Source organism: Hydra vulgaris, chromosome 05 (genome assembly GCF_038396675.1).
Source record: "Hydra vulgaris chromosome 05, alternate assembly HydraT2T_AEP".
Classification (NCBI taxonomy): Eukaryota; Metazoa; Cnidaria; class Hydrozoa; order Anthoathecata; family Hydridae; genus Hydra; species Hydra vulgaris.
In genome coordinates this window covers 10,487,835-10,511,500 of record NC_088924.1, presented here as the reverse complement: position 1 = coordinate 10,511,500, position 23,666 = coordinate 10,487,835, and the positions used below count along the sequence as shown (strand labels likewise).

Below are 23,666 nucleotides of genomic sequence, written 5' to 3'. Positions count from 1 at the left end.
TATATATATATATATATATATATATATATATATATAAATATATATATATATATATATATATATATATATATATATATATATATATATATATACATTTTTTATTTCTTCTTTTTTGTAAATAAGACTGTGTAATTGTCTGTTTCCAACAATCATTTTTGCCAAGAACATCAAAAAAGCCACTATTCTTGCTTGTCCTCCTCAAAAAAAATTTCAAAGATGTGCAATAGAAAATAAGTGTGAATCTGTTTTGGCCAAGGTAAAAGAGCCATAGATTAAAGCTGGATTTTCTATAACAAACGATCAAAGTCTAGTGAAAAATCTTTCAAATCTGGAATGGACCTTCTAAAGGAGTACAACCTTGAAGCCAAAATGGGAGGAACATGTTTTGATACTACTGCAAGTAACACTGGTTGAAAGAAAGGTTCTTTAATAAGAATATCCAACAATATAGGCAAATATCTTTTACATATTGCATGTAGACATCATGTATGTAAATTAAGAGTGGTTCATTTTTGTAATTCAGTTTCAGATGAACATTCCAAAGGACCAGATAATCCTATGTTTAAAAAATTGAAAACTGTTTTTGAATGTCCTAATTTTAATTACAATCAAACAGAATTAATGAAGTTTGATTGGAAAACAGGAAAGGGAACCTTTCTTGAGAAAGCTTTACAAAGGGAAAAGATGATAAAGATCAGAGAAGATAGAAAGGAGCTTACAGAACTTGTTGTCAGTTACCTTTCTCTGTCTTCAGTAACACTAAGAAAACCCAGAGCAGTTCATCCAAGCAGGTTCCAATCCTATTCAGAGCAAGTTCCTATCCAAAGCACTTTAGTACCTAAAGCTCTAGCTTTTATCCAGCCAAATTGAGTTTGTACATCAGAACAATAAACTCAAGAGAGAAATCAGGCTAATAACTGAATTTGCAGTTTGCTTTTATGCCAAATGGTATTTACAGGCTAATGATGCTATTAGAGCTGAGTTTTTATATCTTGTGTTTGATAGAATCGGATTAGAGGAACAAAGGATAAAAGATTGGCTTTCGCTTCCCCCTGAGTTGATTTATTCAATTTGTTTTTAAAAACTTTCAGAATTATGTCAAATCTTTAATTGTAGTAAATGATCATTCAGAAAATCTGTTGATGCAGCAAATTGTAAATATCTAATGCGTTATTTGTGCAGTGGTAGAGCGCTCGCTTCATAAGCGAGAGGTTCCGAGTTCGATCCCCACCACGTCCCTGGTAGTACCGCGCTCAACTTGTCTCTCCGCGCAGCGGCCTTGTTTGTCAAGGTTCGTGTTTCGGAGTTAATGAGTTGAGAGAGGGTTATAACCACAATTAAGTAGCCTCCTCATCTGTAGTGGACTTCTGGGCCTTGGGAAGGTGAAAAAACAAAAAAAAAAAAAAAAAAAATTATTAACTGATACAACAATGAGAAAAATAAACAGAATACAATGCTAACTGTTGAAAAAGTTTGATGTGCTTTCAGAACACCTGGAAGACGTTCAAACAAACTTTCAAAAAGTAAGTTTATTGAAAGCTTATCTTCTCTTGATAAAAGGAAGAAAAGTGGTGAAAATGAACATGAACACAACTGAAATTATTTGCTCTTGAAATTTAATCCAATAACATGAAACTATCATCAAATATTGTAATTTTTTCAATTCAAAATACATAAAAATATTAAAAAAACAAACGATGATACCATGTATTTTTACTCAAATATATAGGTAAAAAAAAACAATCCAGAAAAAAAAAATTTCAACTTTTTGTAATTGAAATTTCAACTTTGAAATTGGCAATTTTTGAAGGTTTTTGAGAATTTTTTTTTCTGAAAAAGTGCTTAGGGAGTAAGGATTGAGTGGTCCTGTTGAGCACAAATTTTTTGGGAGTTTTTTTTTTAATATTTGCCCCAAATCTAGAATGTATGGTATTTTAGATTTGAAAATTTCCTCAAACTGACTACCATATATATATATATATATATATATATATATATATATATATATATATATATATATATATATATATATATATATAGACACACACACACACACACACACACACACACACACACACACACACACACACACACACACACACACACACACACAGGGGTGTACACTCAGACTTTTGGTTGGTTGCGTAAAGGGCGACTAAAAGAAACCAGTTTGTTAATGCTGGTAACCTGCCAATATTTTGATTTGACCATTGCTATTTTTTATAAAAAAATTTTGCATTTAGCAGAGTTCTTGCATATTCTAGTCACTTTTCCTTATAGGGGTAAGTGTAGACTAGAAATAATTTGCGTAAATAGTAGTAATATTGTAAATTATTGATAACATTCATTTTTCTACTTTCAGATATAACACATGGCAATATATACTACATTAGTTTTTTCACTTAAATTGAGCCCTTATTTTATAATGCTGCTTAACAAGGCTTGATTTTTTTTTTGTCAAATTTTGTTCTGTTACTTTATCTCTAAATCCTCAAATAAAATTTGTAAAAATAATAAAAATTAAAAAATATTTTTCTTTAAATGATAAAACTTTTCAGTTTTTATTAAGGAAGTATTTTTTTGAACGTTTAATGGGATCCAAAAGTGCCAAGAAAAGTTGTGTTCTTATTTAAGAGAATGATAAAAAAAATGTGTGATAAAAAAAAGAATGATAAAGAAAAACGGCAAAGAAATGTTTTATTTAAATTCTAGATAAAATAATAAAAATAAAAACAGCAAAAAGTTAAAAAATGTTTTATATAAATATTAAACAAAATAATAAAAATAAAAACGGGAAGACAAAGGTTTTATTTGAATTCCAAACAAAATAATTAAGATGAAACCATCAAAACAAACTTTGTGCTTATACCTGGTCATTCCCTTAAATATTCAAAACAGCTCAGCGTAGTTAAGGTCATTTTCAAGATATTATTTTCAGTCAGTTATTAGTTTAATAATAGACATTTTTCCATTAAAAGTCAGTTATTAGTTTAATAATAGACATTTTTCCTGGACTGCTTGATAAGCAATCAGATTTTTTTATTTTTATTTTTTATTATTCACCTCCTCAAGGCCGAGAAGGCCACTACAGATGAGGAGGCTACTTAATAGTGGTTATAACCCTCTCTCAACTCTATAACTTCGAAACACGAACCTTGAGGAACAAGGCCGCAACGCGGAGAAACAAGATTTATTGGGAAAATTTTTTGTTTGCGCGAGGTCATGTTGTGGACTGTAAGCGATCTCAAAATTTATTTAAAAAGAAAAAAGCCTATCAAAATAATATTATCTTTTCAAATATAATTTTATATAGAGTAAATGTATATTTACATAAAATTTGTGTCATACATTTACACATAATTTTCATATATGGTTTAACAATTAGTGCTTGGCATGGCTTAGTCACTATTTGGTCACTAAAAGACATGTAGACCAAAAACTAATTGCTGGAAAGCTCTATAAGGCTCATACTTCAGACTTTTTTCAGTATTTCAGCTAAAAATACATAGAATATAAATGGCCCACTTATACCAGGGAGCTATATAACCAGGGGCCTTCAATATTCATTTTATTTCAACCGAAGACCTGAAGCCAGGTATAACTTTGAAGAGAAAGGCCTAAGGTTATCGAAGGAAGTAAAACTATCTCTTACTGTCCTCTGCTTTTTTCAAACACTAGACAAAATTCAGATAACAATTTTCTGGTCAATAATATTTTAGTAAATTTTATTTAGTATAAGTATTAAAACAAAAATTTTTAATTTTAAAAAACCGTTAGAGAAAAAGTAAGGAATTTAAAAATAACAACTTTTATGTATTATAATTAGTGAGAGAGATTTTTCAATGTTTTCAAAAATAATAACTTTGTCTTCTTGTTAATTTTATCTTCGACTTTTATTTTATATGCAGGTATTATTATATTAGCATTTGGCAAACAAATATCTTCCCACCAATTTTTAACATAATCAGTTTCTTCTGTGCTGTGGAACTTTTTTACTTATTGTAACATTTTCAAAATCATAAAATGTCACACCGATTTCTGTTTCACACCAATAAGTATTTGGTTCGATAAGAAACTCTGCTATTTTTGGAAGCATAGCCTGATGTTCATTTGGGTAATTTCTTATTATTTCAAATGTTGTAGTTGTATTTGACAAGTTGAACAAACTTATATAATTTTGAAATGGGCAATTCTAATAAAGGAATTTTATCAAAATTATTTAAGTTGTTAGATACTTGCATCCTTATTAATGCATTAGAAATAACATGACATGGCTGGCGGTTTGATGTTGTGCTTGTTGTAGTTTTGATAAAGTTAAATAGTCTTTCTTCCTTTTCAGTGTTTGTAGCTCTAACAGAAATAATTCTTAATTGGTCAGGAGTATGTGCAACTAATCAGTGGAAATATTTACCAAAAAAATTTCTCACTATTAAAATGTTCAAATATTCTCTTAGAGTCGATGTAATCAACATGCTTAAGTATTACTAAATACATTTAATATAAGTTTGTTGGTGCGCTCAGATTTTAGTTTGCATAATGTTTCTTGAATTTGGTACATTGTAATAAAAATATTGGATTTTGGAATTATAAATGAAAATATAAGGATTTTGAAAATATAAGGATTTTAGGGAAATTTCTGCTGACAATATAATGTTATTTTTATTATACAAAATCTGTAGTCAACTGCTCTTTTTACATCTTCCTCTTCAAATGAAAGTTCAATAATTGATTCAGTTTCTTGTTTTTGTTTTGTTTTGTTTTTATCAAAATAGTGGGGTAGTTCTCTAAGAAAGGTTAAAAATATCATGAAGTGTTTACATTAGTAATTCATATTTTGATAAACCATTTTTTGGTAAACTAATATCAGGATGATAAAATATGAGACTTGGAACTCTTGGAATACCATGCATGGTTTTTTTTAATTTTTCCAATATTTGCTTTGATTCATTTTTGTTAAACTTTTCATTTTGCAGATTCAATTCAATTATTATTTCTTTTTTTGTGAGTTGGGATAAAGTTTTTTTACTTTTTCATGACTTTTTTTCCCTGACTGTTGTAAGATGAACTTTTTCTTGTCGATATTGTAAATTTATGCAAGCTTTATGCAATGAGCAGGAATAATTAGAATGCTCTACAACAATAATGTCACAAATCCAGCACACATAATTGCCTGAAGGACCATTGCCTTTAAAGAATCTAATTTCATCATAAATTTCAATTTCGTTGAATTTAATAGGATCTTTCATTTCAATAATATCATTCTTTTTTGTTCTGAATACACAAGCATTTCATCAGTAGCTGAACATCTCCCAAAAATATACCATATTAGAGCTTCAACAGCTGCTTGAATATTTAAGATTTTACTTTTGTTGGTATTTTACAGCTGTATAATGTATTGCAGGATCAAATAAAGATGATATTGTCATTAAGATGTGACTATGGTTGCATATAGTTGAAGTACCATGCTATATCATAAGATACCTTTTTTGTTCATATTTTTTTAACTTGATTTTCAAGTTATTAGTTCCTTCCTCTTGATCAACATCTTTCAATTCATTAATCCTTTTTAGATCTGATCTTTCATTTCATTAATCCAGTTTATAACTGATGTATGAGACATGTTTTCATACTCTACATCAGTTTAAATCCTCATATATATTCAATGATTTTTTGTTATGTATTCTCAACTAATTTTAGTGGATGAATTCTTCCTTCTATAGAAAATCTATCAGTTTGTATTTCATTGTTTCTTACAATAAGTTTAGAGAATGTTTGTGGAACAATGATTTCTCCTAATGAATACTTGTTTTCCAATATAGGTGAACTTAGTTTTGCTGCAACCTGTACATTTGTTTCTTCTTGAGGAAAGGAAACATTCAAATGTGTTGGCTTAAACAAAATAAACATTTAAAGTATGTATATGTATAGATTAAGCAAAAGTTCTCGTTTTTAATTGTAATTACAAGGTAAACTATTAAAAATATTTACTTATGAATTTGTGAAATTTTTGGTTTGTTTTCAAGTTTTTAATAAAATAAATTAAAGTCTTAAATATATAGAAAATTAGAAAACATCAGTAAAATATAAAAAATTAAAATATATAAGAATACATAAAAATATGCAAGTAAATATTTAAATTATAGTAAAATTTAAAAATTAAATGTCAAACAGTTAAAACAGATAAAAAAAATACAAATAGTAGTAAATATAATTATACTTTTTTTTTTTCTTCGAATAATAACCGGACTTTTTTCTCCACTTCTTCATTTCAGCTCCAATAAACTTGTTAGATTGACATTGTTTTCCTTTAGAAATTCTTTAACAATTGGCCTGCCATTTTGTGGCATTTTACTTTTATTATCCATGATATTATATTTTCTTGCAAGATCAGAGTTGTTAATTTTTTCACGAGGTTGATAAACCTTTACCTTCTCCAGACATAAATTCAGCTGGCCACACACACACACCACACTACACACACACACACACACACACACAATTACAAAAAATAATAAATATAAAAAGTTTACTGTATCTACTTTTTCTATAAATTCATAAAATCGCTGCTCGGCTTATTTAAATGGTTCCATATTTGTAATAAGATGATGTTTATTTCTTGCACTAAGTGAAATGTTTGTGCCATATGTTCTAAATGTTTAAAAATATATAAAAAATATCAAAGTGTTGAAAATTGATAGTTGCATTTAAATTTTAGAATTATTCATATCTACCTTAAAACTGATGTTTCTTTCCGTTGATTATTAATATTTACTATTCCATTGATTATTAATATTTACCTTTCTTTGCATGGACATTTCTCCTGGTGACTTGTTTTTTAATTTCAGTATTTTTGAATGAGTTTTTAAAAAAAGTAGTTTAAAATGTGTTTTAATAGTCCTTATCCAGCTTTGTTATAATTGTGTTTGTAGTGTCGTTTAACATTAGCTCTTTATGTTTTAGAAGACCTTTTTGGGCTGCAACAGATTAATATGATTTGTAGCGATTCGGTAATAGTGATAACTTAAACTTAATGTCATTTTGACATCCAAGACAATCTTTTATTCAATGATCCATTTTTTGTTTAGTAGTTAAACAACACCATCTTTCTAACTAAAATTCTTGCATGACCGCTGTTTTTATTGATAGATAAGTTTTTCCCAAAAAAGCGAAGATTTTTAATAATTTGTTTGTATTTTGAAACAAACTATATGAGATATGCTTTCTTGAAGTACATGATTTTAAAGCCTTGTTGGATTTCCTGTCTATCTTTATGTTGAACACATTATAAGCCACTATTTTCGCAAACCTACAAGTTAGAGGATGCATTATAGATGCCATTGTAAAATTCTATGTATATCGACGTAGTATCTTGATATTGAATTATTGTAAATCACTTCTTTTTTAAGAAATTATTGGGTTTAAACACTTTGTAATCGTTCTAGCTCTTTTGATCTATAACGATATTTAAATTTTAGATACTTTGTAGTTTTATTAAAGACATTTAAATGCAAACAGACTGTGGGAAATCGCATTAAAGTTCAAGTTTCAACTTTATAAAAACTATTATTTCTGTATATCAAAAAAAAAATTTTTTTTTTCAATGCAAGCAGAAAAAGTTTTGTTAAACTTTAAGTTTCATTTTTTTTATTTCATTTACTGCTCAAGTTAAAGATAGTCTAAGTTGAGAATTTTTTTAAAATTTGTTTATGTAAATTTTACTGAGAGTGTCTTCTCATCTGATGTGTCACTGAGAGTGTCTTCTCATCTGATTGTTGATGATTGGAAAAGAAATGTCTTTTATTAGTTGGTTGCTATTATGCATAATTTTTACATGTATTGATATCAGATCTCCTTTTTGTTTATATTTTATTTTAATTTTTATCTTTTTTTTTTAAAAGGGATATAATTTTTTTTTTTTAAATATTGATAAGAAATGCTTATAATGATCTTTTTTAGTAGTGTTTGACTAATTTAAAACATTTTTTGAGTCAAATGTGATTTAAACTAATATAAAACATTGTTTTAATCAGTTGTGGTTTAAACTAAGTTTTTATAGTAAGATAATTTTAAGTATAATTTTGATCAAAGATTTAAAGTCTTAATTGCAAAAAACATTATATTAATAAAGCTGTATTTTTTTGATAGATGTTTTCACTTCAAAAACCCAAGAACAAGAGTCATTGCTGGTACCTGGTAATGTTGTTAATAATATTGATGAGATTGAATGCAAAATAGCTCAACCAGATCCAAAAAAAGCATTTGCAGAAGCTTCACCAATTGTAATTTTTATCTATTTGTTTTGTTTTAGATTCATTTTAATAATTACTCTGATTTTAAATGCATAAAATTAATAACAATTTAAAATTTTTAAATAAACTAAAGAAAATCAGAACCACAAACACCATTGTGATTTATATCACAAAAACCATTGTGATTTACATCACAGACAACACTAATTCACATCACAAACACAAGTTTAAATAAGTTGTAAAATGTTGACTTAAATCTAGAGTAATTTTTCTTTTCTTTTTAGAAAAAAAAGAAAAATAATTTTGTTTTTGCTGTAATAAAGGTCCTTAAAATTAAAGTACCTCCCCAAACCCAAATTCTTAGTTGATATGTGTACTGTAGCCCCACATAGTTAATTCAGTATGATGTCATCAATTATATTTCATGCACACAATGTTGTTTATACATATGCAAGAGTATATGTATATATATATATATATATAAATTTATATTTTTTTAAGATATAAATAATGCACATTATCACATAAACGAATATTTTAAACAAGCATTAAAATATATAACTATTTCACAACTATTAGCTTACTAAAAACATCCAATGGCATTATTTGAAACATTAAAAGCCACATTACATGTAATAGCAAAAATGTCATTTATTATCTAAAATGCTTATCATGTAACAGACTATCTACTTATACTTGAAAAACAAACAATTTAAGAAACCACACAAATGGACATATTTCCAGTTGCAAATCTGGCAATTCAACAAATAGATTTCACAATCATGTATATGATTGCAAGAAAATACACAAAAAAACTATGGAGCCATTCTTTCAGCTTTTTATTTTTCTTGAACTAAAAAATGAAAATTATCTTCATAAACAAAAGCATGACACCATTAACTAATACTTCCTTTTATAATAACATAACAATGGCAACTGATAGTTACCATTGTTACCACAAAACTGCAATTAAATATTTCTATTATATAACTTTTTACATATAACAAAATTGTGATAATTACATTTGCAATAGTACTAATGATTAATACTGAAAATCACTATTTAATATTTTCTTAGTAATATTTTAATATAAGAAACTTTTTCATAAAAAAATTAATTCATTTGAATATTGTTGTTTTGCTTGGCTTCTTGTTCCTATATAAACCTTGCTATATAAACCTTGCTATATAAACCTTGGAATTAAGGTTGGCATTCCGCAATGCCAACCTAACTGCCAACTTTAAAATGTTTGAGGTTGGAAAAAAATTGCTGACCTCGTTTCTAAGTTATATGATAACCCCCCCCCTTTGTGTCAAAATTTTTTTGTGGATCTCTATCAGTTTAAGGTCGGCAATTTATTGCCGACCTCACTTTTCCTAATTCGGAAGGTTGCTGTGTGTGTATATATATATATATATATATTATATATATATATATATATATATATATATATATATATATATATATATATATATATATATATATATATATATATATATATATATATATATATATTTATATATTTATCAACCTTTGGAATTAGGGTGGGCATTCGACAATGCAGACCTAAAAGTGTTTGAGGTCAGAAAAAAATTGCCAACCATGATTCTATGATTCATGGTAAGTCCTTTGTATCAAATTTTTTTTGCCAACCTGATGCCTCTAAAAGATTAAGGTTGGCAAATTATTGTCAACCTAATTTTTCCTAATTTCGAGGGTTGATATATATATATATTTATATATATAAATTAGTAAAAACACTTATTTTATTTTTTGTTGTCTTCAACAGCATATTTCACCATCAGTAGGTTCATCAGGAAGCTTCCTGATGAACCTACTATGGTGAAATATACTGTTGAAGGCAACTAAAATTAGATAAGTGTTTTACCATTTTGTTATTGTTCTGTTCTTTAAGCACATTGAGTACTCTATTTGTCGAATAGACTAACGTAATTTACATATATATATACATACAACCCTCGGAATTAGGGTTGGCATTCGGCAATGTCAACCTAACTGCTGACCTTAAAGTGTTTAACGTTGGCAAAAAATTGCTGACCTCGTTTCTATGTTTTACCGTAGCCCCTTTGTATCAATTTTTTTTGTCGACCTTATGCTGACCTCTAACAGTTTGAGGTGGGCAATTTATTGCTGACTTCCTTTTTCCTAATTCCGAGGGTTGTATATATATATATATATATATATATATATATATATATATATATATATATATTATATATATATATATATATATATATATATATATATATATATATATATATATAGACCACACAAGTAAAACCACAGATGTCACAATTTTCTCATTTTGAGAAAAATGAAATTTTGTGTTTAGAGACATCAGATATCAGTTTGTTGATAATTTATTTAATTAAAAGTATTTTTTGCGACATTCTTTTAATAAAGTTTAATTTTTACGTAATTTTGATGTGTCCTTAGTGTTGCTGTTATGGTGAAAAATTAAGTGATTGTCTATAATTCTTTTCAAGATGGAAAAGCATGTCGCTGAAGAACACTGTGATAACAAATCTTATCAAGAATTTTCTCAATTCTGATTAAATTTTTTACTTTGTGACTTGCAAAGCAACCTCAAACTGTCACAGAACCACCTCCTTGTTTGACTGTTGGTATAATACACTTGTCGATAGCTTGCCAACGTGCATATTGAGGTCTTTAGCTTCAAAAATTTTATTTTTTGATTCGTCTGTAAATAAAACCTTATGTCATTTGTCTTCTGACAGATCTTTTTATTTTTTTAGCCTATTTTAATTTCTTCAGTGTATTTTGACAACATAAAAGGTATTTTTTGGATGTTACACATCCTTTTAATTTATAATTTTCGAAACAGTGCTGCACAACAATACCAAAACTACATTTTTGGAGAATTGAATTCAATTCCTTTTGGATATCCGGCGCAGTACAAATTCATTGTCACTAACTTTGTAGCCATATAAATTTATCTTCTCTTTCCAATGTAACTTTTGGTCTTCCATTATATTATATTATATTTTGGTCTTTCATTTTAAAACTGATAAAATATAACATTAATGAAAGCCTAACTTATATTTAGTATAATAGTTTGTGCTTAAACAAATTATTTGATGGACTAAAAAATTTAACAATTACTATAACTTCAATTATTAATTTAATATTATTAAATAATAATTTAGTATTTGTAGATACTAACGTATACAGGTCACCGCGTTTTTTAAAGTATTATGATCTGTGTTTAACATTTCAAACATAGTCATCACTGTTTTGTGTTTGTGTTATAATTGTTATACTATGGATTTAGATATTGTAAACATTGTATTTTATTTGTATTTAAGGATTTTCAAATAGTGATTGAAAACATTTGACTGGTAGTGTGTGTGTGTGTTTGTGTGTGTGTGTGTGTATGTGTGTGTGTGTGTGTGTGTGTGTCTGTGTGTGCGTGTGTGTGTGTGTGTGTGTGTGTGTGTGTGTGTGTGTGTGTGTGTGTATACAGTGTAGGAAAATATAATGGACAACCAAAATTGCCATTTTCTTCATAAAAAAATAATTTTTTATTTAGTTAATGATCTCTTTAAAATAGTTGTTAGTACCATTTTAATAAAGAAATGCATTTGAGAGTATTTTTAGATTTTTCAAAAATCATATTTAATAATACCAATTTTTTGACTAAATTCTCTGGAAAAAATTAATGGGACACATAACATAATAAATTTATTAAGAAGACTTATGGTAAAGTTAATATTTTGTGTGACCTCCTTTAACTTTTATCATAGCATTTAAACATTTTGGCATAGATTCCACTAATTTTTTTGTATTATCAGAACTTATTTCATCCCAAGCCTTTGTAACAGCAGTTTTTAATTCTTCCGTTCGCTTCAAATGGCGATTGCCTATTTTTTTTTATCTAAAACTGACCATAAATTTTCAATAGGATTTATATCTGGATTTTGTGCTGGCCAATCAAGAACATTAATGGATTTGATAAGTAAAAGTTTTTTTAGTTTTTTTGACTTATGTTTTAGATCATTGTCATGTTGAAATATAAAATTTCTACCTGAATTTATGCGCTGATGAAGTCAAATTATTATTCAAAATACCAATGTACATATCTGAAATCATTGTATCTTTGATAAATTTAAGATTTCCAACAGCATTCCATGACATAGGGCCCCATACCATTATATAACCACCATCATGTTTTATGGTTCTTTGCTTGTAACTTAAACAGTAAGCTTCGCCAGTTTTTCTCCAAACATTTTGTTTACCATCTGAATTTACCAATAAATGTTCACTGGAGTTTTTGAAAATTGGAACAACAGATGCTATTTTCCAGCAGGCAGGAAAACAAGACTCAGTCAAGCACTTATTAAATAGTTTAGAGAAAATTGAAGAGAGTTCTGGAGAACAATTTTGTAAGACTGTGACAGGAATGTTGTCTGGACCACAAGTTGTTAAAAAGTTTAATAGAGATATGACTTAAGCAACAGAAGCTGGAGTGATTTGAATGTCTAACAATGGGTTAACCTGTTTAATTGGAATGGAAGGAAGAGAATAGGCATAAGATTTGAGAGTCGGGTTTGAAGAAAAGTTATTTGCAAATATTTTTGCCTTATCCTTGGGAGAGGTAATAAGATCAGTTCCATGAATGAAAGATAAAATGTTAGACCTACCTTTGTTCACAATGCTGTTGAAGATTTTCCAAAAGTCTCTTAAGCCTAACTTCTGAGACAAGGTATGAGATTTTGTGAACTGAGAATAATGGAACTTGGCATCTGACAGCACATTTTTATATCAATTTCTTGCAATAATAAATAGCGGTTTGTTTTCAAAAGAGTTGTTCTTTTAAAAATGATGGAAAAAATGATTACAATTAGATATAGCAGCTACACCAAAAACATTAACAGGGACACCATCAATGTGTAACACAGCACTGTTAATACTCTGGTATTTTGTAGCTGTTGATGGAATCAGCCTCTCTGGGAGTTACCACAGAGTTCAAGAAATCTTTCTACCAGTTGACCTCAGAACCATTAAACTGATTTTTAGAGCTGTACCCTCATTAAGCGATAACAGGAAGAGTTGCATAGCCACTATCAAGGAGGCACTGTCAAAAACCTATGAGAAGAGTCAAGAAGATCCAGTATTCATAATCCTAGGCAGGAAACAATGTAACACAGGTTTAGATCTATGCCAGCCTAATAGATGAAGAAGGAGTTCAAGGCTGGTCAACAGAATTATTCTGCTTACCTCTAAAGTCTTTGTCTAGGAGGTCTCCTACAAGATAGCTGGATGTAGGTAACATTTGCTCAAGATGAGTATTTTTATTCAGACACCATATCTAGCCTTTATTCAACCAAGAGCCCCAAGGCAGGAATTTTCAAGTTAAAGTTTTTTTCAAAAAGCAGGAAAAAGCAGGACATGGGACAGGTTGTACTGCGATACATAATACCAGTAGTAGGGTGATTGTGACGATCCTGAACCTGATGTGACCTGGACTAATCAAAAGGAGCTATTTCCTGCAAACAGCACCTTATAACATCGGAAATGATATTTTGGAAATGCATTAGGAAAAATATTACATCTAACAAAATACTTAAGATAAAGGGTGAGCACAGGTTTAATAGATGGGGTGTCTAGTTAGTTAATGAGCTCTTCTGCATCAAAACAGATTTAAACATTTAAACAGAACTTTTAAACAGAACACATACATACGTAAAGTAACTTATGAGTGAGTAAACATCATGCTAGGAGTTCAGACAGAACACAAACATACAGATGGCAACTAATGGGTGAGTCAACACCGTGCCATAGATTTAGACAGAACAGAAACATACAGATAGCAACTTTTGAGTGAGTCAACACCCCGCCAGAGGTTTAGACAGAACACAAACATACAGATAACAACTTAAGGGTGAGTCAACACCACGCCAGAGGTTTAGACAGAACACAAAAATACAGATAGCAACTTATTGGTGAGTCAACACTGCGTCAGAGGTTTTGACAGAACACAAACATACATATAAAGAAGATTACAGGTGAGCTAAAATTGGAACTAAGGCATCTCTAACTATATAAAAGACACACAAAAATGAGCAATTATTAAAAATTACAAAAAAATTAATAAAAAAATAAAATTATAAAAAAATTACAAAAATTACAAAAAAATTAATAAAATAAAAATTACTAAAAAAATGAGCAATATTACTGATGACAGGAAGGAAACTCTTTCCAGCTTTTGCTTAGAAAGCGAATCCCACAAGGCAGCAGAACATGGAGCACATTGCATTAGATTACATGTTACCAGTAGCAGAGTGATCATGAAGACCATACACCTGACCTGACCTTTACAATATATTTACCATTGACCTGTTTCTATTCTTATATATTTACTAGAAGTATATATAGTTATGTCATAGAAATTTATCTTATTATAAAAGAATTACACTACTTCAGAGAGCACTATACTAAAATAGTTAAAGTCTAAAGCAGAGTCATATAACACATTATCACAACAATCATAATAAAAATTATTAATGTTAATATAAAAATACAATAAAAATAAATAGTGACCCAAAGTAAAAATAGCATAATAAATAAAGAGGTAAAACTTACAATAAACAAAGAATAAAATACCTTTATAAATATATATAAGTATATATATATATATATATATATATATATATATATATATATATATATATATATATATATATATATATATATATATATATATATATATATATATCAGGCCTTGTTAAGAAGCGTTACGCAGCTCGCATTTTGCTTGCAAAAAGGCGATTTGCCTACGCGTTCAGCAGTTTTGCGCTACGCAAAAACTTATATCTTTTAGAATATTTAAATTATCTTTTGATTGCCGTTAACGTGACGTTTATTCAGAAGAAATAAAATCGTTAGTAAAAGCAATTGTAAAGTAATAGATTTTTTGTTAAAGAAACAGTTTGTTTCATAATTTTTTTTGTTGTTGTTAAAAATTAGTTAAAAAAAAATAAAGTGTTTTAAGTTTTACCTTAAGGAATTAAATATATAAATTCCTTTTAAATATAAAAATTATTTTTAGTCATAATAGTTTAAAAAATGCACGATTTATTTTGATGTAAATATTTTATTAATAAGATATTTTGTTTATGGTTAATTCAATAACATAAAGTTTTAAAGACGTTCGTTTAATTTATGAAAATAAATTATGATCACGAATATGTAATGTTATCGGTAACTGATAAATAACAAAAAAAAAAACTCTTTATTGTTTAAAAACGTTATTAAAAAGAGTTCACAAATTAAATAAGGCAAAATTTATTAACAGTTAATAAAATAACCAAAAACCAACTGTAAAATCATAAGAAAATAAACAAACATTGTTTTACGTTTCATGAAAAAAGTATTTTTTTTCAAAATAAAATTTAGTTCATATTTGAAAAAAATAATAAAAATGATTTTTTAAATAAGAACTTAGATTTTATTTGTAACTTTTGTTATAGTGAGAAAAAACAAACTGTTTGTATGATTTTTAACGCGTTAATAAAATAACTTTAATTACAATGCGGTACTTGAAAAGACGCTAGTGACGCAATATAACTTTTAACGATGCAAAATATATTTGCTGAGTTGAGTTACTTAGAAAATCGTTACGCGTTTTCGCTACGCAGCGAAATCTCGTAACAAGGCCTGATATATATATATATATATATATATATATATATATATATATATATATATATATATATATACACACAGTATTGGATAAAACATTTGCAACCAACATCGAACAATGCTAAAAAGTGTTCCTAATTTTACATGTCTTAAAACGAAACAAACTATACTACCACAGCAAACAGTTCAGGAGTCTGAAGTCATAGCATGCCATGACATGAGCAATCAGCTGACAGGTGACAGCACACAGGCAGAATTTCGTTGACAAGTGCCATTTTGCAGCAGACAAAACAAGTGCAACTTTTTTGGTTTGTTTCATTTTCTTAAGTCTGGTCCGTGTCAACATCACGGAAGTTTTTTAATAATTAAAGGAAGTATCCAGAAGTTTCCAGAAGCTTCCAGAAGTTTCCAGAAGAAGCATCTGGAAGCATCCAGAAATATCCAGAAACATTCAGAAGCATCCAGAAGCCTCCAGAAGCATCGAAAAGAAGCATCTAGAATCTTCCAGAACAGGTTCACACAGGTTCATTTTACTATATAAGAGATATGTAAATCGATATGTAATTCAGTCAGTATATGGAAGTCAATCAGTCAGTATTATCAAGACAGTTTATGGAAGTGAGTTTTATCAAAGTGTTTTATCGAAGAACATCAATACAAGAATTGAAATACAATAAGTGTTTCATTACATCAATTCAGTCCACATCCAACCAAGACATTGTGTTCCACAGAGCATTATTGTATCATCACAAGGTAAATGTAACACGGTAAGCCTTGAGAAGCGTGATTGTTTATTTTTATTATTTTTATGACTTCAAGTGCAAAAATGGCTCCTGACATGGATTGGAACTGGAAAAAGAAAAAATCTTGGATTGAAACTAAGAAAGAAAATTATTGGCGATTACGTAAGTGGAATGTCACAAAAAAGTATTTGTGATAAATATCACGTGAAAAAATGGACTGTATCAAGACTATGTTCCAAATATTGTTCTATGGGGAAGTTGGCAGCAGATAACAAAGGTGGAAGACCGCGTTCCACCACTTCTAGAGAGGATTCTATGATTGTCAGATCCGTCAAGAAGGATCCCTGGATATCATCAGTCGAGATACAAAAGCAATTAGAGCTGCCTGTATCAGATCGAACAATCAGACGACGTGCTGTTGAAGCCAGATTGTTTTCTCTAAGCCCTGCAAAGAAACCGTTGATTTCACTAAAAACCAGAAGAAATGGCGAACTGTCCTGTTCAGTGATGAATCGAAGTTCAACATCATTGGGAGCGATGGCATTTGCTGTGTACGTCAACCGGCCGGAAAACGCCTCGATTTACATTACTGCTATAAGACTGTGAAACATGGTGGAGGCAATGTAATGGTCTGGGGGTGTTTTTCTGCTAACGGTCTAGGTTGCTATTGGGCACAATGGTTGTCCACTGACATGTTGGAGGCAAAATAAAGGTCAATTTTCTTGACTTGCTAAGCTTGCTCAATCACTTCTGGCAATCCCAGCTATCAGTGTCAATTCAGAGCGTCTGAAATCAACATCTGGGAACATCGTTTCCATTAAACGCTGCAGCCTTCTGTTAGAGCATGTAGATGGACTTACCTTTCTTCATAAAAATTTGTAGACTTATAGCATTAGGATAAGTATGGTTTGTTGATGATGACATTTTTAAATAAATTGAATGTACACTTTCACTAGTTTGTTTAATAATCTCAAACTTGAACTCGATCAAATTTTTTATAATCTTAATCGAACTCGATCGAAGATAAAAAACCTAATCTTGCACAGCTCTAGTTATGACTGAAAATATTTCGCAAAATTTTGTTTCTCCTGTGGTTACAAATAATGAACTTTTGTAACCTGTTTATTTATAAATTATTATTAGAGCTGTTTCTAAAAAAAAACTTTCTGCACAAAGACACCCGACAACTTGGTAGGTGTAATATTTTACCAAAAATATTTTTCTCCAAAAGTATATGATGGTGAGCTTCAAAAGAAGTGAAATTTTGTAAATATTTCATAAATAACAATTTTTTATAAAATAGCTCATAAACTATATCGTATTTAAATAGCAAAATGTTACTAGTTATACCTACCGCATACAGCGTTTTCAGAAAAAGAAGAAAAAAAAACAAAGAATAATGAAAAAAAAGATTGCTTCCTCATGCTAGATCCTCATTCAATGTTGCGGCACTCCTTTGTAGCAGTAGGTTATAAGGTAGTTGATGTATGTACTGAAGCCCCTGCCAACAAGTTATTTTAGTGTGATGTCAGAAGTGTTATCTAAACCTGCGGTGTTTAGATAGTAAAGCTTATTTTTTTTTAAGTTTAATTATTTTAAAAAATTTTAATTTTTAATTTTTTTATTATTACTCTAATAGAAAGATATAATTCAAAGCACCAAAGAAATTACAGAATTATCTCCCAAAATAAAGCTGACAGATAATGAACCTTGTTCTGGTGCTATGGACAATATGGAACCATCATTCTCACCAATGGAATCACAGTCACCCAAAAATTCAGATTCGCCTAAGTTCAAAAGGAAACCTAAAGGTTTTTATTGTTCATATTTAGTAATCTTAAAATATATTTAGCAAGTTGAATACTGAAATTTATGATTTGTAAGATTTATAATGTCCATATTTATATATATATATTAAATATTTCATAAATACTTAAATATGTTATTTTGAAAATCTCAAAATAACATTATTTTTTTGTTTTCTTAGTTCTTAATTTTATAATATAATGAGCCAGCATAAATCTGTTAATTTGTGCTGCTCATATTGGATTTCTATCAGATTGTATAAATAAGTATAAATTAATAAAGAAGTATATAATCGTTCACAAAGTAACAAAGGTTTTTCCCATTTTAATTTTTCAATGTTTGAATATTTTTTACCACTAATTTTGAAAATCAAATTCTTTTTCACTAAATTCAAAAATCACATATTTTTTCTTTGAATTCAAAAATTCTATTTGACGTATCATGGATAGTTTTTTTATTTATGGTTAATTTAACATTTTCTTGTTATAAGAAAATTTTAAACTAACCAGAATCATGTTTGAGTTTTTGAGAAGTAACAAATTACATCAGTCACATCTTTACAATAACATAGATTATTACACAAGTCATAGGAAATTTGAAATTTCCTGCAGCTTTCACTTAGTAGGTTCCATTCCATCATTCCATAGATTCCATTCCATCAGAATAAAAGAAGTTTAGCTCCTGACTTAGTAGGATTGATATCTCTGATGAAATCATCACTCACTCTGATTTGGAAAGTGAGGCTTAGAAGTCATTATTGGTACAAAAGCTATCTCTGTGTCTTTACTACTGTTACTTGCTGACTCTTGAGATGAGCTCTTACTGTTATTTACTGACTCTTGGAATGAACTCTTACAGTTACTTACTGACTATTGGGATGAACTTACCCATTTGGCTGCAATATTTATTACAAATTCTTTCGTAAAAGAATGAAAAAACAACATTTTGTAGGGGTTGTAGTACTGGTAAGCTGTCATCATGTGGGACAGGTACTGTATATGGTGGTATATCTGGGTATTAAATGGTTTATCTGTGCTTTGTAAAGTGTTACCTTTCACAATCTCATGTAATACTTTTTGCCAATATAATATCCACATTAGGATGGTACTAAAAACAACTTTTTTTGAAAATATCTGCTGACACCCCCTAGATGTGTTCTATATAATAAAATAATAGTGGGTTTAACAGAAACAGGACTCTAATATTATCAAAAAAGAAGTGTGTTTTGTTGCAGGGTTCATGTCACTCAGGGAAAACCTGGAAAACCAGGAAGAGTTTTAAAATTCTGAAAAATCAAGGAATACTTGGAAAATTCAGGGAACTATTTTTAAAAGTCTTTAAAATCAGGGAAAACTCAATGTTTTTTAGTTTTATATATAAATTGAAGTTATTTTGAAATATACAAATTTTTATTTTTTATTTTTATTGAAAGTTGCTCGCTACAGTGGTTTTATAACTATCAAATATGAAGAAATAATTTTCTTTAAAATTCTGATAAAAATATTAGTGGAACATGGATTCAGTTGTGAAAATATCATATCCTTCAACATTTACAAGGAAAATTTTATACTTTTTACCACCTGAACTCAGGGGAAAAGTAATTGAAATTGGGTAAAAATCAGGGAAAACTCAGGGAAAATGGATTTCTAAAAATGCAATGAACCCTGTGTTGGGTCTCAAATGAAGCGAAGTTATATAAAAAATTCAAAAATATGAATCCTTTTATAAATAGTTTATTATTTTGGATTTAAGTAAATAAAAAATGGCATTTTTTAACTTAAAACAAAAAAGGAAATTCAACAAGATTTTTTTAATTATACATTTTTTTTAAAAAAATGATTATTTTTGAAATTTTTATATAACTTTGCTTCATTTGAGAACTAACATGACTAACTTTTGAAAAACATTTTTTTTTTGATAATATTAGGAACCTGTTTGATGTTTAAGGATCTTGTGGCACCCGTAAAAATATTTTTTATTCAAAAATATTTTAAATCCAGTATTATTAGAACTTACACAGTTGGTGCAAATACATATATAATGTGTATTAGATACATATTTAAAGCAGCCTTAAATGTGTATTAAATACACGTTTAAAAATTGTCTTTTTTTTTGAGGTATGCTTTTAATTTAAATTTTATTCCATGACATACAATCAGAGGTTGTCCATTAAGTATGTACGCCAAAAACTTTTAAATTTGACTCCTCCCCTTGTTGCCATACATACTTATAAGTCCCTTTCCCCCTTCCCTTTCTTCCTCTGTCCTTTATGAATCCGTCCCAAAAACATTTAGTTAAATAATACAAATACTTGTTAATTGTGATAAATTAAAAAAACAAACACTACCTAGGAATAACTTTTTTTAGTTAGTGCATATGTACTTTTATATTTATACACTATTCGCAAAATTTTCCCTTTTGAGTGTGCCAACTTTATGGACAACCCTGTGCTTACTTTATGGAAAAAGAAACAAACATGTTTTCTTTAAAGAGCTTAATAGAATAAGGTAATAAACAGTTAAATTTTAATTATATTTTAATTATTTTTTGAATCTAATAGTATTAGCTAATGTTTTATACCAAATTCTTTAAAGTAAGTTTTCTCAATTTTTTTCAATTTAAAAAATTTATTGAAAATCAGTTCTTGAGGATCTGTTCACTTCGATCATATTGATATTGGGAAAAAGGTTTGTTAAAGCCATTCTTATGTAAGATTTCAATAGGTTCTGTTGAATCAGTAAGAGAAGACTGTAGGTGTTAAATATATTAGTATTTTTTTCCATCTGTATAACTGATAAAACCATACCAGTTAGTAGTTTGTATTTATTATAATGTAAGTGACTTTTTAGCAGCATCAACTCAGGTTCATTTAATCATGAAGGTGTGACCATGAAGGTAATCACTTCCAGTAGCTGTTTTGTGCAGAAAATACTGAAATAGTTCTTGAGTTAAAAATACATGAAAGCAGGAGAGAATTTCTGTCAAAACAATAAATGCTTGATTGAGTAGCAATCAGCTAGGATTTATAAAATATAAAGAAAAACATTCTTACAACAATGTGGCAAAGGATTAAGCTTGGCACTTAGTAAACTAAATCCAACTAGATTTACTATGGATTTTGGATGCTGTTTTTGAAAAGTAAAAAAAAAGTTTGACAACAGTATTCCATGCAAGATTGCATGCAAGATTGTTAAGAGATTTACAAAGGAAGAGAATTATAATTTTAGAAAATGGTGAGTAGGATAAAGAGATGCAACCTTAGCAGATAATTTTTTAAATCAATTGCTGTGTTACTATTAGAGGTCAGTACAAAGATAATCAGAGAATAATATTTTTATATAAATTATTGTTAGCAGTAAACAACTGAGCCTTGTTTAAGTTCAAACTCACAAGCCAATGCGAGCCTCAAGCTGTCTTCAATCAACTTTAAGTTGTTACAGAAAAGCGATCACAGTTAAGATCAGCTGTTTATAATAAACAAAAAAAAAGGTATAAATTTTTCATCAAGATGGAGTATGTAGTTTATTAGAGGTAGAGGTAAAAACCATGGGACCAAAGGTAGAACCCTAGCAATTACTGAGAATAAAAGAGACTTCATTAAGATGAATTTAATAATCTAATTAAAAAAGAATAATTCAATAGATTTACACGTTTTCCAGATTCACCATTTTAAGTATTCTTATGAAGAAGATTAGAAAAAAGCTTATGGCATAGCAGATGACATGACATGGCTATGGATGACATGACATAACAAGACAGACTTTATCAAAAATTATTATTTTTTTTTTTTTTTAGATAAAAACAAGTACAAGAAAATTTATTATAGTTATGTTTATAATTATTTAAAACACTCTGTCAAATGTCGAATTTGATTTTTTTATTTAGTAGCTGCTTAAAATCATGTTAATTTCTAATAGCTTTTAGAGTACTGTTTTATATAAAACATGTAAAGAGAAAAGAAATAAATGTAGAAGTTGTTTGGCAACCATAATGAAAAAATTTTATAATGGTTGGTACAGAATGTTGGCATAAAGAACTAAAGAATTATGTCAGTCTTTAAATGTATTTTAAATCTAGTTTAGAAACTCCAAAAGGTCAAGTAATTATTAACACTGCAATATTGCTTGTTACTGCAGATGGATCATCCGGACAAATGCAAAACAATAAAACATCCCCTGATTTTAATTTATTTTTGAGACTCACTGATGGGGATTTTTTACTCTTTTAAAGTCTTCTTTACATAAACTCAGTATCTAAAAGTTTGTTTAGGCCTGTTATATGAATACTATGTTTAATAAAATTACTGGCCCGCAGAGTCAAAGACATTGCATCACCACATGCTTTATTTACTGTAAATTCAAATGTGCAATTAAAATTGTTTTTTTGGAAATTTAGTCGCCATATACACTAGCTATAGTTGATCTAAGTAGAGCAAAAATAAACTGAACAAGTTTTGTTTCCTTGTATCCAGGAGTTGGAGAATAAAATTGCAAAAACTGCTTCAAGTAATTATAATAATTATTATAATTAAATTATTTAATTTATAATTATAGTAATTATAATTTTAACTTGTAATTTCAATTATAAATCAAAATAAATAAAATTTAACTTGAAGTTTAAAAAATTTAAAAATTAAATTTGAAAGTTAAATTTAAAATTCATTTTGGAGCCTGTAAGAGTCATAAATAAAAGAGTTCAAACAAAATGTAAAAATGTTGTAAAACTTTAAATGATTGTCTTCTCTCTTTGCTGTGCATGATAAGAAAGGCTTGGTCGTGCTCTGTTTGCTTTTAAACCAGTTAATTAATCTTTGTAGACAATAATATCAAGGTTATTTTTTTGATTCAAGAAAAGGTTGTTTGTTCTTAGAAAACTTGTTAAACGTATGACAAAATAATATGTATTGATATGGCAGATGTATCGGCTGTGAAACATGATGGCTGTAGTATTAAGGTGATGTTTGTTTTGGTTGGAATGCTACAGGTGACATTGTTAAAACAAGAGGGGAAAATGATAAAAGTACTTTATTTGGACATTTTTAAAAAGTAATGCTATAACTTCAGAAAGTTGGGTTAATGGAAGCCATTCACTTTTTTTTAAAAGAAAATGACCCAAAGCTTAAATCCAAAACATACTTTTTAAAACATTTTATAATATTAAATAGAATAGTTTGACTTCCTCAATT

General features: G+C 28.5%; 1 protein-coding gene across 2 annotated transcripts in view; it reads left to right on the top strand.

Moving 5' to 3' along the window:
• LOC136071850 (bromodomain-containing protein 8-like) overlaps window positions 1–23,666 on the top strand; it is a 107,118-nt gene that overhangs the window by 52,547 nt on the left and 30,905 nt on the right. For both annotated transcript variants that reach the window (XR_010638515.1, XM_065797340.1), the window contains exons 12-13: window positions 8,146–8,279; window positions 18,315–18,486. Coding sequence is in view for 1 of the 2 variants with exons in the window: in XM_065797340.1 (XP_065653412.1) it covers window positions 8,146–8,279; window positions 18,315–18,486 (306 nt within the window). In the remaining variant the exon portion in view is untranslated. The remainder of the gene's footprint in view (window positions 1–8,145; window positions 8,280–18,314; window positions 18,487–23,666) is intronic.